This window comes from Parasteatoda tepidariorum, chromosome 9, assembly GCF_982258835.1.
Source record: "Parasteatoda tepidariorum strain Cologne lab strain chromosome 9, Ptep-v5.0, whole genome shotgun sequence".
NCBI classification, from domain to species: Eukaryota; Metazoa; Arthropoda; class Arachnida; order Araneae; family Theridiidae; genus Parasteatoda; species Parasteatoda tepidariorum.
The window spans coordinates 32,966,554-32,979,342 of NC_141763.1; the positions used below are offsets into that span (position 1 = coordinate 32,966,554).

Consider the following 12,789-nt stretch of genomic DNA (forward strand, 5'->3'; position numbering starts at 1 on the left):
AAAAAATATGCTGGAATATAGTTTCCTACACTGCATTCATTTTAAAAATATGAATGAAAAAAAATATAGAATTTATGACTTATTTATTATATTTTAATTCAAATTTAATTTTTATTATTTATCTATTGGAATGTTGTACACTCTATAAAAGCATGGTTTTTGAAAACATTTGACTTTTGATTTGGTTTTTATAAACATTTGGCAAATGACCCTACCAGTTTTGCATAAAAAATTAGTTTTGCTTAAAAAAAGAAATCGTGGAAATATTTGTTACATAAATTTATTTTAAAATATTTATAACAGCAAAGCAAAAAATTAAAAAAAATTGAAAAATACATTATAATGAAATTTTTATTTCATTTTTGGTGATAAAATTGCAAATTTTTTAAGAAAATATCATTTTAAAACGTAAAGAGACATACGTCAAAAAAACATTTTATCAATAAGGGTTTGTGAAATTTTTAAAATAATTTGCATAGTCCATGATTGTCCTTAAACAGAAATATTCTTGAGCAACTGTTTAATTCTAAAATGTTCGCATGCTGCTATTTATTCAGAAAGTATCCGTTAGCAACTTTTAACTACAAAAATATCTCTTATAATTTGCTCATTGTATGTCTCTCATTAGTTGTAATTTTAGAAATGCCTCTGACAAGCTCAATATTCCCGAAAGACCCTAATTACAAATGTTCATTTTATAATTAATCTTGAGCGGCTAATATTAAAATTAAAATTTTATTCACTTCAAAATAAATATTTGGCACTTTAAATTAATATTTAAACAAATAGCATTTGGACATTTTTATCCATCAATGTTTTGATTTCAGTGTAAGTAAATATTTTTTTTATTTTCGCTCGAAGTTGAGGAATTTTGTTCTGCTTTCAAAGGTGATGAGTATTTAAAGATTAATAAAAAATATTTCTCGTTTACCTTATAACTGTATATTCAAGACAATTTCACCACTTATGAATGCAGTATGCGCAGATTTTAAGGCATACAACTCAGTTTAAAAGGAATCAAGAAGTTCTAATTTTTTTGTAAAAATAACTCTTGGTGTCATTTACAATTATTTCAATTTTAAGTAACTTTCATCGGAATAAAAAATTTAAAAAAACTTAAACTAGTGAAGTGAAATTAGCCAATCTTTGATTTAAAAAAATATTTTAAATTTCGAAAAGTTAATAAAATTTGGAGTAAGAGTAAATAACACTTAGAATTACTTTAACAAAAATTATTGCACCTACTTGATGCTGAAATCCATGCATTTTAAACATGTAAATATAATATTCGTAAATGGTGAATTGCCCTTAAATAAATTTTATGTTGTAGTTCTTTTTTTCATTAACATGCTACAATATTGTCAGATAGAATGGTTTCAAAATTGTTTTTTTAACGAGTCAAAAAATTCATTAAAACGTTTGAATAAAACATGCATTTTCAGCAATAAATTTAAAAATTAAACGAATTATAAATGTAGAAATTAATTATGATGTTATAGCTCATTAATAAATGTCCAATGGTTTTCATTAGCTAATCAACGAATGCAAATGAGAAAAAATAACTATTTTAAATTTGCACAACAGTTTTAGAGGAGAATTTTTAGAAGAAACGAATGCCTTGTTAAACATTCATAAAATATAGAAAAGAAAGGACCTCAGTCCCGTGCAACTGATATAATCCCCAAGTTTAGTTGAAAAGTTTCTTGAAATTATAAGTTAAACAAAAAATAATAGTTTTTGGTTTATGTGATCAGCCGCATCAACTCCCTTTCCATATTTCACAATTAGATTTGGAAAGTCTACAAATCCCATTATCTAGCATAAATTTGAATTCTTCATCCGCCTTTTTAAGCTGCTTAGTATTAAGTCGACTTGACTTTGAATAAATAGGCAGTCCTTACTTGACTCTAAAGTAGGTACAATGCTATGTTTGGCACATTTTAGAAATAATTACGCATAAGTCAATTCAGGAATTTTTTTTTAAAAAGTTTAGTATTTTTCGAAACAGTTGTAATAAACGTAGTAATGCTATTAATCAGCTACATTTTACTGGTATATTTGGATATGGATTTGCAAAGTATTATGTGTTTATATCAATTAATTCAGCAAAGTTAGGAAAAAAATCCGATCCCATTATTATTTGAACAATTCAGAAATGAACAAAAAATAGCAATTTGACAAAGTAAAAAAATAATAATTTTTATGTTCTTAATTTAACAAGTTTAGATTAAAAATTACTCTTTTCTAATAATTATATCCAAAGTTTCCTCCATGGTGATTTCCAATTCAGATTTATTTTCTTACAGTGAATATTCAGTATACTTTTCTGTTCGATTATAATGAGGTTATTTGAAAAAAAAATTAAAAAAAGTTTCCTTGACTTAAGTTTTTTTTAATATTTTTTTACCAGAAAAACAAAAGTATTCTCTCTGAGTCACTGAATTAAAATTTTAAAGTCTCATCGTTGCTAAGCGATACAACAATAAATCAATTAAATCCCGTATATTGTATGTCAAGTTTAGTCAGAATAATAACTCCTATTTTAACTGTTTGCTTTTCTTATTGTTTATCATACTGTTTCCCTATTTCGTTTAAAAAGGGAATAACGAAAATAGAGAGAGACAGTAAAAAACGTGTCTAATATAGCATGATTCAACTGACCATTGATATCATATACAATAAATGTTGAGACAGGAATGACAGTGGCTTTAGAAATGACAATGCCATTGATGATTGATTTCGTATTCAAGAAATATATAAGAAATATATAAGAATTCTAGAGGAATTTACGTCGATTTTTTATAATTTTTCTGAGCAATAGTTTAACCTTAAATGCTCTTAAAAAAACCTAATAACAGGGTGCAACATTTTAATATTTATTGCAAAAAAAACTGCGATACTTTGTATATATTTATTAGAAAAAGGTGAAATATACACTAAACTTGCAGAAGAAATGCTTACTAAATTCCAATTATTTTACATTGTTTGATTATTATTTTTGTTTTTTATAAATTTTTCATAGGCATCAAACTTTATTACGAGTCATATTTTAAAGTTTGATTACTTAAAATGACCATCAAAATTAAAACTTAGAAATTCTTTAAAAATAGCAATTTTATGAGAACGCCACTCAGAATGAATTTTTAGTCTTTAGTACCTCTGTATATTAAAAAATTGCAAGGGCCACCGACACTGTTTTGGGTATTCACCTTAACGTTGCATTTTGTTTAAACTTGAAATTACTAATGGGTGTGAAAAAAAGTGCACAGGAATTAAGATGGAATAAAAAAATTCATAGAACATTTCATAATTAGTTCGAGAATTATTAAGTGTTAAACTTATTAGAAAAAATATAATACGGACCGCTTTATACATCACAAGAATGCAACTACGAAGTTAAGATTTGGCTTCCTGAAAGGGTTATATTTGTTCAAAGCAGAGTTTATTTTTTCAAAAATTCCAATTTGCTGGAAAATAATTGCAATTTTAATTTTTTTTTTACCCATTGGCAAAATGGGCCTTAGTTTGGATTTCATGGCGTCCACACTTTTTAACTACAATAATCAAGAGTAATTGTAAACAGTGCGCATGCGTTACTATGGCGATTGCTGCTGTTTGATATTTTTTTAGAATTCTTTTCTTCACTTTTAACTTTGTTATGCATTACGTTGATGAGTTTATTTTTGAGATATGGGACCAGAGAGATCCCATAAATACTTCTTGAGTTGTGACTAAAAGAGAATTTAATCATTTTAACGATATTTTTGTTTTTATTGTTTTAATTAAGAATCAGAAATTCTAACCTACAGTTCAAACTGGATAGTTTTGAATACTAACTCAGGTGAATATCACAAATAAAGAGGGTCCAAACTGATTGACACGGTCCCGAAAGTTAGAGTTGAAACAAGAAAACAACGATGACAAGTCCTAAACTTACCGAGGCTGAAAAAGCCAAAGCCAAAGAGCGTAGACGGGAATACCTTAAGCGTTACACATAAACGGAAAAACGAAGGGATTCCGTTCGCAAACTCAAGCATGAAGCCCGTCCCTCACAAAAGGGCCAAAGTGGTTGAGAGAATTGAAACCTACCGAAGAGCGAATGGTGACTCTCCAAACCCCTTTCATGCAAATACGAGAACTGGGTGTTGATCACCAGTTAGGGATAAAAAGATCCATTGTCAACGGTAAGCCAACGGTATTGTCCAACCCAATAACTTGCACAAGATCGTAGACTGTCTTACACGCAACAAAAATGATTAATTCACTATTCATGCAAAATTGAAGAAAAAAAGGATAGCTTTCAAATCATATTTCATGTATGAACTTGTGAATCCAAAACGGGTGTATGATGCAGCTTACAATCACCATTGCACCAATCCGAAAATGTTAATATTGATCTCGATTGACTGTTCAATTCAGTCATCAAAAGAATTTACACAGAATGTGTCTGAGCTGCAATTAAGTATGACAGAGAAATTGTGTACCTGAGCAGTTCAAGATTAACAGTTAAAGATGTCCAAGATGGAAACACAATAGAGTTTTTTTCCAAAAAAATTTGGCAACAGCCATTTTGGCCAATGGGTAACTGGGTAACCTGTGATCGCCTTGCGACGAACACAATTTTCTTCATTTTTTAGTGAATTTAGTTTTGTAGTAAAAAAATAAGTATGTTGTTTGATCGATCCGCTGAAATGCAACTTTAGAGTTGAAATTTGACGCGCTGATAAAATCGTTTTAAATAATAATTTTGAATGAGAGCTTTTTCAAAATTTATATTTGATCACAAGTTATTGCAACCTTATGTGCTTTTTTTGCAATTTCTTCTTGTTGTTCCTTTTAATCCTTCACAATATAGCCTCAGCTATATCAAATCTATGAGTCTAAATGATATGGGGCAAAGTCACGTACCAAAATTGGTCACAAGAGAATGTCCTAAAAGGAATATTCAGGGCAATCAAGAATGTATTCTGGGGAAGCAGGTTTCAATTTGCACTCGCAACATGTTGGGAAGTTGCATGCTGTAGGTTTTCTTTAGGGAGAAAATTTCTTAATAGGTAATGAGATAGTCAGGTGTTGCAACCTCAGTTGTGCCGCTTTTACCAAAGCAAAATCTCCGACTTCATTACCAGGGACACCAACATGTGACGAGATCCATTGTAAGTGGACATCTCGAGTTTTGGCGATTATTTCAGTGCCCACACAGTCAGTAACTCGATTTCAGTCCTGTAAGTATTGTAAGGAACTGTGACTGTCAGTGATGATCCAGACGTCACCAGAAACAGAATGGACTTGAATCCTTTATGAAGGGCTATCAGTTCACTTCTGAATATCGAGCAATCATCTGGATTGCAATATGAAATAAAAATAGGAGTTTCGATAAAAATGCCATTTCCAGCGTGGTTTAATTCATTCTAACTGCCATCGGTATAAATTTCAACTGAATCACTTGGAATGTTATTTATGACCTCTAGCGAAAACTGTCGTTGGTGTTCTGGAAACTGGGAGTTTTTATTGGTTTCAGACCAAAGTTCAGAATGAAAGAAAACTTTTCGCAAGACTTCAAGCGGACACACAAATGTAGCAATTTTTTCTTTAAATAATAATTTATTCATGGTCGTAGAAAAACTTATCTCTCAAGCAATTTTCCTTTTATAAGCGCTCGAGCTTAAGCTAGTGTCAAAAATAACAACAAAATAGATAAATAAAAAAAATGAGTGACAGGTTAGATTTTGCCAGGTTCTAATTTATATCGAAAGTTTTAAAAGTATAAAGACTGAAAAGAGATAAAAGCTGTTTCAAATGCAAACTATTATATTATATAAGGTTATCATTATATATTATTAACAGGATTCATTATCATTTGATTATTTTTCAAATTCATCTATCCTTTAATTTCGTTAAGATTAACATATTAATTAAATGTGCTTATATAAAATTATAATAAATTTATATTTTTAAACAAAATAATATATTTTTTATCAACCCTTAAGAAAAAAAAACTTTTAAGAAGATCAAGGGAAGGGAATGGTTTATATCCATTAAAACTGATTCTAAAAATAAAAAAATGAAAAATCGCGCTTGCACAGAAATTGTTTTTCTATGGAACGACCCATCTTCACTGAGTAATAACTCTAAAAATGGACATAAACCTTTCTCCTACCTAAATCTTTAAAAGAAAAACAACCACGGCGGTTGCAGAGCTTTCAGAAAGCATAGCTTCCTAGCAATATAAAATTATAAAAAAACTCACATTCCTAACTTTATTTGTGATAAAATTGAAACAAAGAGACAAAAACACTGATTTTGGGGAAGTATTTGAGAAAATCATAATTATTCGATTTGAATGGGGTTAAAGGGGAAACTTCCATCAGAGGGCTAAGAATAAATTGATAAGGGTGATGAAAAATCCCTATGAGTTATTCTGATTGAATTTAGTAAACAACTAAGGAGAGAGAGGAAAAATCAAAAATTAAAATGACCCTAAAAAATTATGATTAAAGGGAAGGTTCAGGAACAATTATGTTTATTTTGGTTTCGAGAATCAGGTTCCAATCAGAAAGAAATAATAAGAATAATAATAAATAAGGGAGAAGAAATAATTTGTTTATGCATCAGTCGAACGCGCAAGTTAATTTTTATAAAATTTCAAGCATCTATTCAAGCTACTAAGAGAGATATTATTCCCTTTTTAAAATTATTTTTCTTTCTTTCTAGTATTTTTTGATTTATTACCCTATAGTCGAGCCTTTTTAGTAAATGTTCACTTTGTACTCAAATAAGTTATGAGAAATTTTCTATCTTAAACCAAAAAGAGTTGAAAGAAAAAAAAGCTCCCCACCCCCAGATTTTCAAAGGAAAAAACGCATTACATAAAACAGAATTTCGGTTACAAAATACAGATTCGTGTTGAGCACCCCAAAAAACATAATTATTAAAAAAAATACAAATTCTACAATATTTTTTTAGTAAAATTCTCGATTGCCTGAATTAGTAGAGGTATTTTCCTTATTTATTAGGATAAGTGTTTTCTTTCGTTGCTTTTGTGCACATAGATTTAAAAAGAAAAAAAAACATTGGGTGCAAAGAAAAGTTTTCGAAACGGGATTCTAAATATTTCTAATACTCCTATTCATTTAAGATGAATACCATATTTATTTAATCTTTACTCATTTTTCCAATGATTTGTACCAAAAGTTTTTGAATCCAGCTTTACCATTTTTATGCAGTTCATTTGATTGAAGCCGGCTGATTAAATGCTTAGGTATTACTCAAAATTCTATACTGAAAACAATCTATATATATATATATTTCTCTTACACGGCGATAAAAAAAGCCTCATTACAACTCCCCGAATGGCAACGCTAGAAAATCGACCAATGATTGTCGCTAAAAATGTCACATGCCAAATCTTACTGAGGTGGCTCAACATATAGCGCATTTAAAAATGGAAACTGAAATAACCAGAGAGAGCATCAGCAGGTTGTTCAATTCAGCTGCGGCAATCTCATACTATTAAGCTAGGCAGAAGTGAGTAATCTTTGTCGATAGATCTCTATTTTAGTATTTTGTCGAAAGCGCTTTTTTTCACGAATTTATATAGACTAAGCCCGTTTTTAGTCATGGACAACTTTATGTTGGCCTCTCTAGGGTTAGATCATTTGACAGCCTAACAGTGATAGCTCCAAGTCTAGAAATTTGTAATTGTGTGTTTAAGGAAGTTCTTAATCTTTAATAGTAATTATTTTTTTGTTATTAACAAAGCCCTTAATCTTTCTCAGTATTTGTTCGCATTTAGTATTTATTACAAATTAATGTTTAGTTTCTGCAAGTTTTTCTTTTGTATGTCAAACTTCTAAGACTTATACATATGTTTTTAACAAAGTTGTGAATCGTTCATGGTTATTATTTCTTAAAAACATAATGTTTTGTTTATGCAGGTTTTTCCATTTCAATTCACTTATTTAATTATAGCCAAAATTTTAACCTTTTTAAAGAAATATCAGTTTTAGAAATTTTATTTTTAGATTTTATACTATAGCACATTTCTAATAGGTTTAACGAATTACATGTCATTTATTTGAATTCAAATTTATTTTAATGACTTAGTATTTACTAAAAAGATGTATTTTTTTTTTTAAAAAAAGTTGTTATATGGATTTGAATGATTGTTTTGAATTCTCAGAATTTTGTGCATTTGCAATGTACCTAAGTTAGTAGCGAGCGAAGCAAACCATATAAGATTGCGTAGCAATTTTCGGGAGTTGGCGAGTGTTAGCGAGCAGGGGGCGCATCCCACTAGTTCCTTTAAAAATGACTAATATAATTAAATTTAAGGGAAAAAAAGTTCATTGTGGGTTTGTGATGCTTCGCTAACTGAGGTAGGAGGTGCTAAATTGCCAGAAATATGTTTTGTAACATTAAAATGATCCGATCCTATAAATGAAACTATACCAATTTAATTTATAAAATTCAATTTAAGAACATAAAACTGAATCATTAATTTCGTATGCATAGTTTAAAAAGAAAAATTATTAATAAAACAATAAGATTTCACTTTTAACGTTTAATGAATAATGAAATACATTAAATTAGTCTAAGATATTTTTTTCATATTCAAAAACAATTAGTTGAAAGAAGAATACTTTTCTTCTCCTTAAAATTAATTCCTAAACTTGAGTACATTGAATGACGCGAGCTTAAAGATGAAAAAAAAATCTTTAGCGAGAGCCAAGAAAACAACCTTCCATCCCGTCACAATGGGTAAAGCCGAAAGTACAACGTAAGCTTTAACCAATCAAACGTAAGATCAGTTTCGGTATGCAGCCGCTGGAGAAAGGATGAAGATTCAACGATGAAGGGGACAAAACGATACGGACGCAAAACTCATAATGGCGATGAATGGTGCTGGCACTTTTCCAAAAATTTAAGGATGGGAAAAGAGTATCTAGACCGAACCAAGTTGAGGTTGCGGCTAGATCGCCAACAAGAATGGGGAAGCCAAGTTAATAATCGAAATATTGTCAGTCCCAACTAAATATTACAGAGCTTTAATCGGATTTCGATGCCAAGTTCAAAGTGAATTATGCAAATGAGGTATTAGATGCGCCAAGTAGATAATGCTTTGCATTTTTTAGTATGCTCTCCCTCGAGATTGAGATGTCTTATTACTAAACTATTCCACTCCAGTGAAATAAGTTTGCTGCTAGAAATTATCGCACAAGCAGAATGTAAAATTTTATAAAACAATGATGTATAAAAAATTCAAAATCTTAAAAAATCTCCTTTCGAAACGTCATGAATGAGAAGAAGGACAAAAAATTTTCATCAAAAATTTTTATTGATTAAAAAAAGTTATTCATTGGAATATATTGTAAATAATTCATAAAGAGAAAATCGCTTTTGTAGACTCAACATATAACAATTAATGTCTCAAAATATTTGTATACTTCAGTAAATTAGGCTAAAAGCATAAAATTGCAATTGTTTACAAATGCTTGCTTTCACTTTAATTTCTATATAAATTCATCTTAACATCATAGAAAAAATATATATATCTGTGGAAAAATAATATTTTCATTACCAACGGGAGAATAAAGCAAAATAGAATGTTTAAGATGACGTATAGGGATCAAACAAAACTGTCTCCAAGATCAAAACTAGAAGCTCTGAGGGTGGTCTTAAAATGTTAAATTTCGGACCAATCAATTTTAGGTCTGTATATTAGCCAGTTCTGGCAAGTAGATATCAAACATGAGATTAAAATCGATATGTTAGATAGTGAGAAACGGGTGTTTGATTTCAAATGTTTCATATGGCCATTTCTCATATCAATGTAAATGATTAAAAAGTTAGAATCCATTTGGCCAAGTTTTTCTATTTTAGTCGCCATTTAGAATCCATGCCAAAAGAATAAAAGTTACGACACGATAGTGTACAGAATCCAAAGAGAGTGAGGCAGTGAAAAGCTAACTAGAAATTAGTGTAATAGCCAAAGGTTAGAAAATAACCCATTGCTGTTAGGAATCATGCATTCTAGTAACTATTATAAGACATATCAGCTATTTCTTTTTACTTTCGCGCACACAGAGTAAAGAAATACGTGTGTAGGGGATTATTAAACAGTTATTTTCCTTTTTGGGTTATAATTTTATGTATTAAACAAAACATTAATCTATTAACCGGAATGGAGTTCTTATAACATCAACACATTTCTCTAACTACAGAAAGAATGAAACAACAAAAAATTCTCTCTCAACAGAATCTGAAGAATGAATTTGAAATAGCAATCAGCAATATACAAATATCAAGTAACCGAGTGACCTGCCGGTATATGTGTTGTGGTCCATCCGATATTTTGATTTGAGTACAAATTACATTTATATTTACGAGCTTACGTGAGCAACTCTCAATACTCATGTAAGATTTTGGCATGAAAGCTTAATGGTTTTGTCATCCAGCTGCCAGTAGATATAACAAATCTTTCCATGGTAATAAAATAAGCAACTGAATTCCTAATGATATTATAGTTTTTTGAAAGTGGGGAGGAATTTAATTATATATAGTATTAAAAGTATCAATATTGATATAAAATATAAATAAGGATAAGCTACCGCATACACCAGAAAGGTATCAAAAACCAATCTTGTACGATGTGTAACCTTACTGCAAATAACATTATTTTTCATATCATGAAATAAATCTTGATATAGCTACCTTCTTTTCTTTAACTACTTTATTTTCGAACGATACTTCTTTTTAGGACAGTTGTTGTTAAAAATGATTGCACAGATATTAAGCAATAGGGATTTCTAATCGCCATAGCTTCACTTAGAACAAGATATTCTTATCTTACATATATCCACCCATTCAACTCAGAACTTTTTTCTTTTGAATAGCAGCAGATTACTATTAAAGGACATATTATTATTAAAGGACTTGAACACTTAGACACGTATATATTTTACACGCATATTAAGCTTGCATATCAGAAGTTTTTCGGTGCCCTTCGTCTCTCTCGGTTTAACACAGTTTGTGAACCCTTGCACTAGTGTATGAAACCCATTAAAATTAAACAAACACAAACTTGTGCTTTCAATATTGTCTACTTAAACAATATATTTATCCAATTAAATATTACTTAATATTATCCAATCAAATATTATTCAATTACCAGGTATTACCAGTAAATATTAGGCGTTTTTGTAGTCACAGTAAATTAATTTTTGCTGATTGCTAGAATAAGAAAACTTATTCTATTTGGAAGAGACGAGGGATTACAGAAGATGTTTCAATGGTTCACAATATGTATACATCCATTAAAGACACTGAATTGGTTAAATAATACATTTATAAATATATTATGAATTGAAATGTGAATTAAATAGGGGGGAAAGTAAGAATTTGACATAATAAGATAGTAGAAAGAAAGAGATAAACTAACCTCTGAATTTTCCCTCATGACGTTGAACCACAACTTGAGTAAAAAAGTGGAAAAGACACCGGCATAATGTATCCAAAAGGCGTGGTGAGGGGAAAGACTTTCTATCTGGAGCCTCCTTCAGAGGAAGGCCCATCGAACAGCGTCCGTGAGTTAGGTACCTGTCTCATGAGTTGGAACCTACGCAATCCGGTCCTATCCCGTTTGAGCAAAGGTTCCATGGGATACTCTGGCGAGGAAGGAGGACTACACCTGCCTAGCAGAGGCATGTCCTGCTCCTCGATGTCATCGCAGGGGGAGCAGAACTTGCCTTTCAGACCTATCCCTCGGACGCTACCAGTCGTCGTGGTAAATTCGGACTCCTCTGTCTCACTGTCCGAGAGTCCATCGCTCTCTATGGACGCCAGGTACCGGGGTTCCATTTGGAGACGCGGCGGGCACTTAGTGGTTCGGTTGTTAAAGACGTCCATCTCGAGTGTGCACCCGGCGTCCGGGGTGCAGCCGTCCGGGTCCAAGATCTGGATGTCCAGCGGCGAGGGCACATCGAAGAGAGGACTCAAGAAGCTGCTTCGGCTGTTTTGTCTCCTCTTCTTGTGACGGACGGCCACGCGGGGCGGCGGTGAAGATAGGCTGGACGAAGACAGGGGCTCCGCGGGCGAGACGGCATCGTTGCGCGCAACCGGCAGGGGCAGCTGTGGTCTAGGCCCGTTCGGCTGTAGGATAGGGTTCTGGACGACTTCCGCGACGGTCACCACTTCTTCCTTGAAGACGCCACCCCCACCTTTATCTGGAACCCTTGCGGGCGGTAAGTCAATATTAATAAATGGGCCTACAGGTCCATTACAACGTTCCGCTTTGGTCGCCTCTGTAATGAGGTGTTCTGTTCCCTCCGTATCGGAGGATCTACGGCCCCGTGGCCCCTTTGCGTCCTCACCCTGCGCATCTATAAGAACGCAGGCGGCCACAATCATCATGCCACCGAGGCCCATCAACACAGGTCCCACATAAGTAAGGTTGTGGAGATGCATCTTGAGCTGCTCGTTGACCACAGTCATAGTCTTGTTGGTCACATCGTCGACATGTTCCTGGACGGCGAAGGTATCGGCATAAAAGCCGAAGACGGTCATGCCGACGCCAATTGCAATCAGCAGGACACCGCCACTTAGTGCCTTGAAGCAGAGCCAAATACAACGGAAGGAGCAGCAGCTCTTCATCTTTGCCAATCCTGAAAATGAAGAATATCTGACTTCAATATGTAGCAACAACTAATGAAGTATTTCAGCAGAAAGCATATCAAAAGTTTTGAGAAATATTATCAGTTGCGTAAAATATACATATTCTTTTTTAATGAT

At 32.0% G+C, this 12,789-nt stretch overlaps 1 protein-coding gene across 5 annotated transcripts in view; it reads right to left on the reverse strand.

Annotated features, from left to right (window-relative positions):
* The window catches only part of LOC122270414 (uncharacterized), a 120,165-nt gene that overhangs the window by 74,078 nt on the left and 33,298 nt on the right, over window positions 1-12,789 (reverse strand). For 3 of the 5 annotated variants that reach the window (XM_043047651.2, XM_071186092.1, XM_071186093.1), the window contains exon 2: window positions 11,441-12,662. In XM_043047651.2, the coding sequence (XP_042903585.1) occupies window positions 11,542-12,651 (1,110 nt within the window). In that variant the 5' untranslated portion in view covers window positions 12,652-12,662 and the 3' untranslated portion in view covers window positions 11,441-11,541. Of the gene's footprint in view, window positions 1-11,440; window positions 12,680-12,789 lie in introns of all 5 variants that reach the window. The other 2 variants (XM_087151232.1, XM_071186094.1) reach the window with 1 other exon arrangement.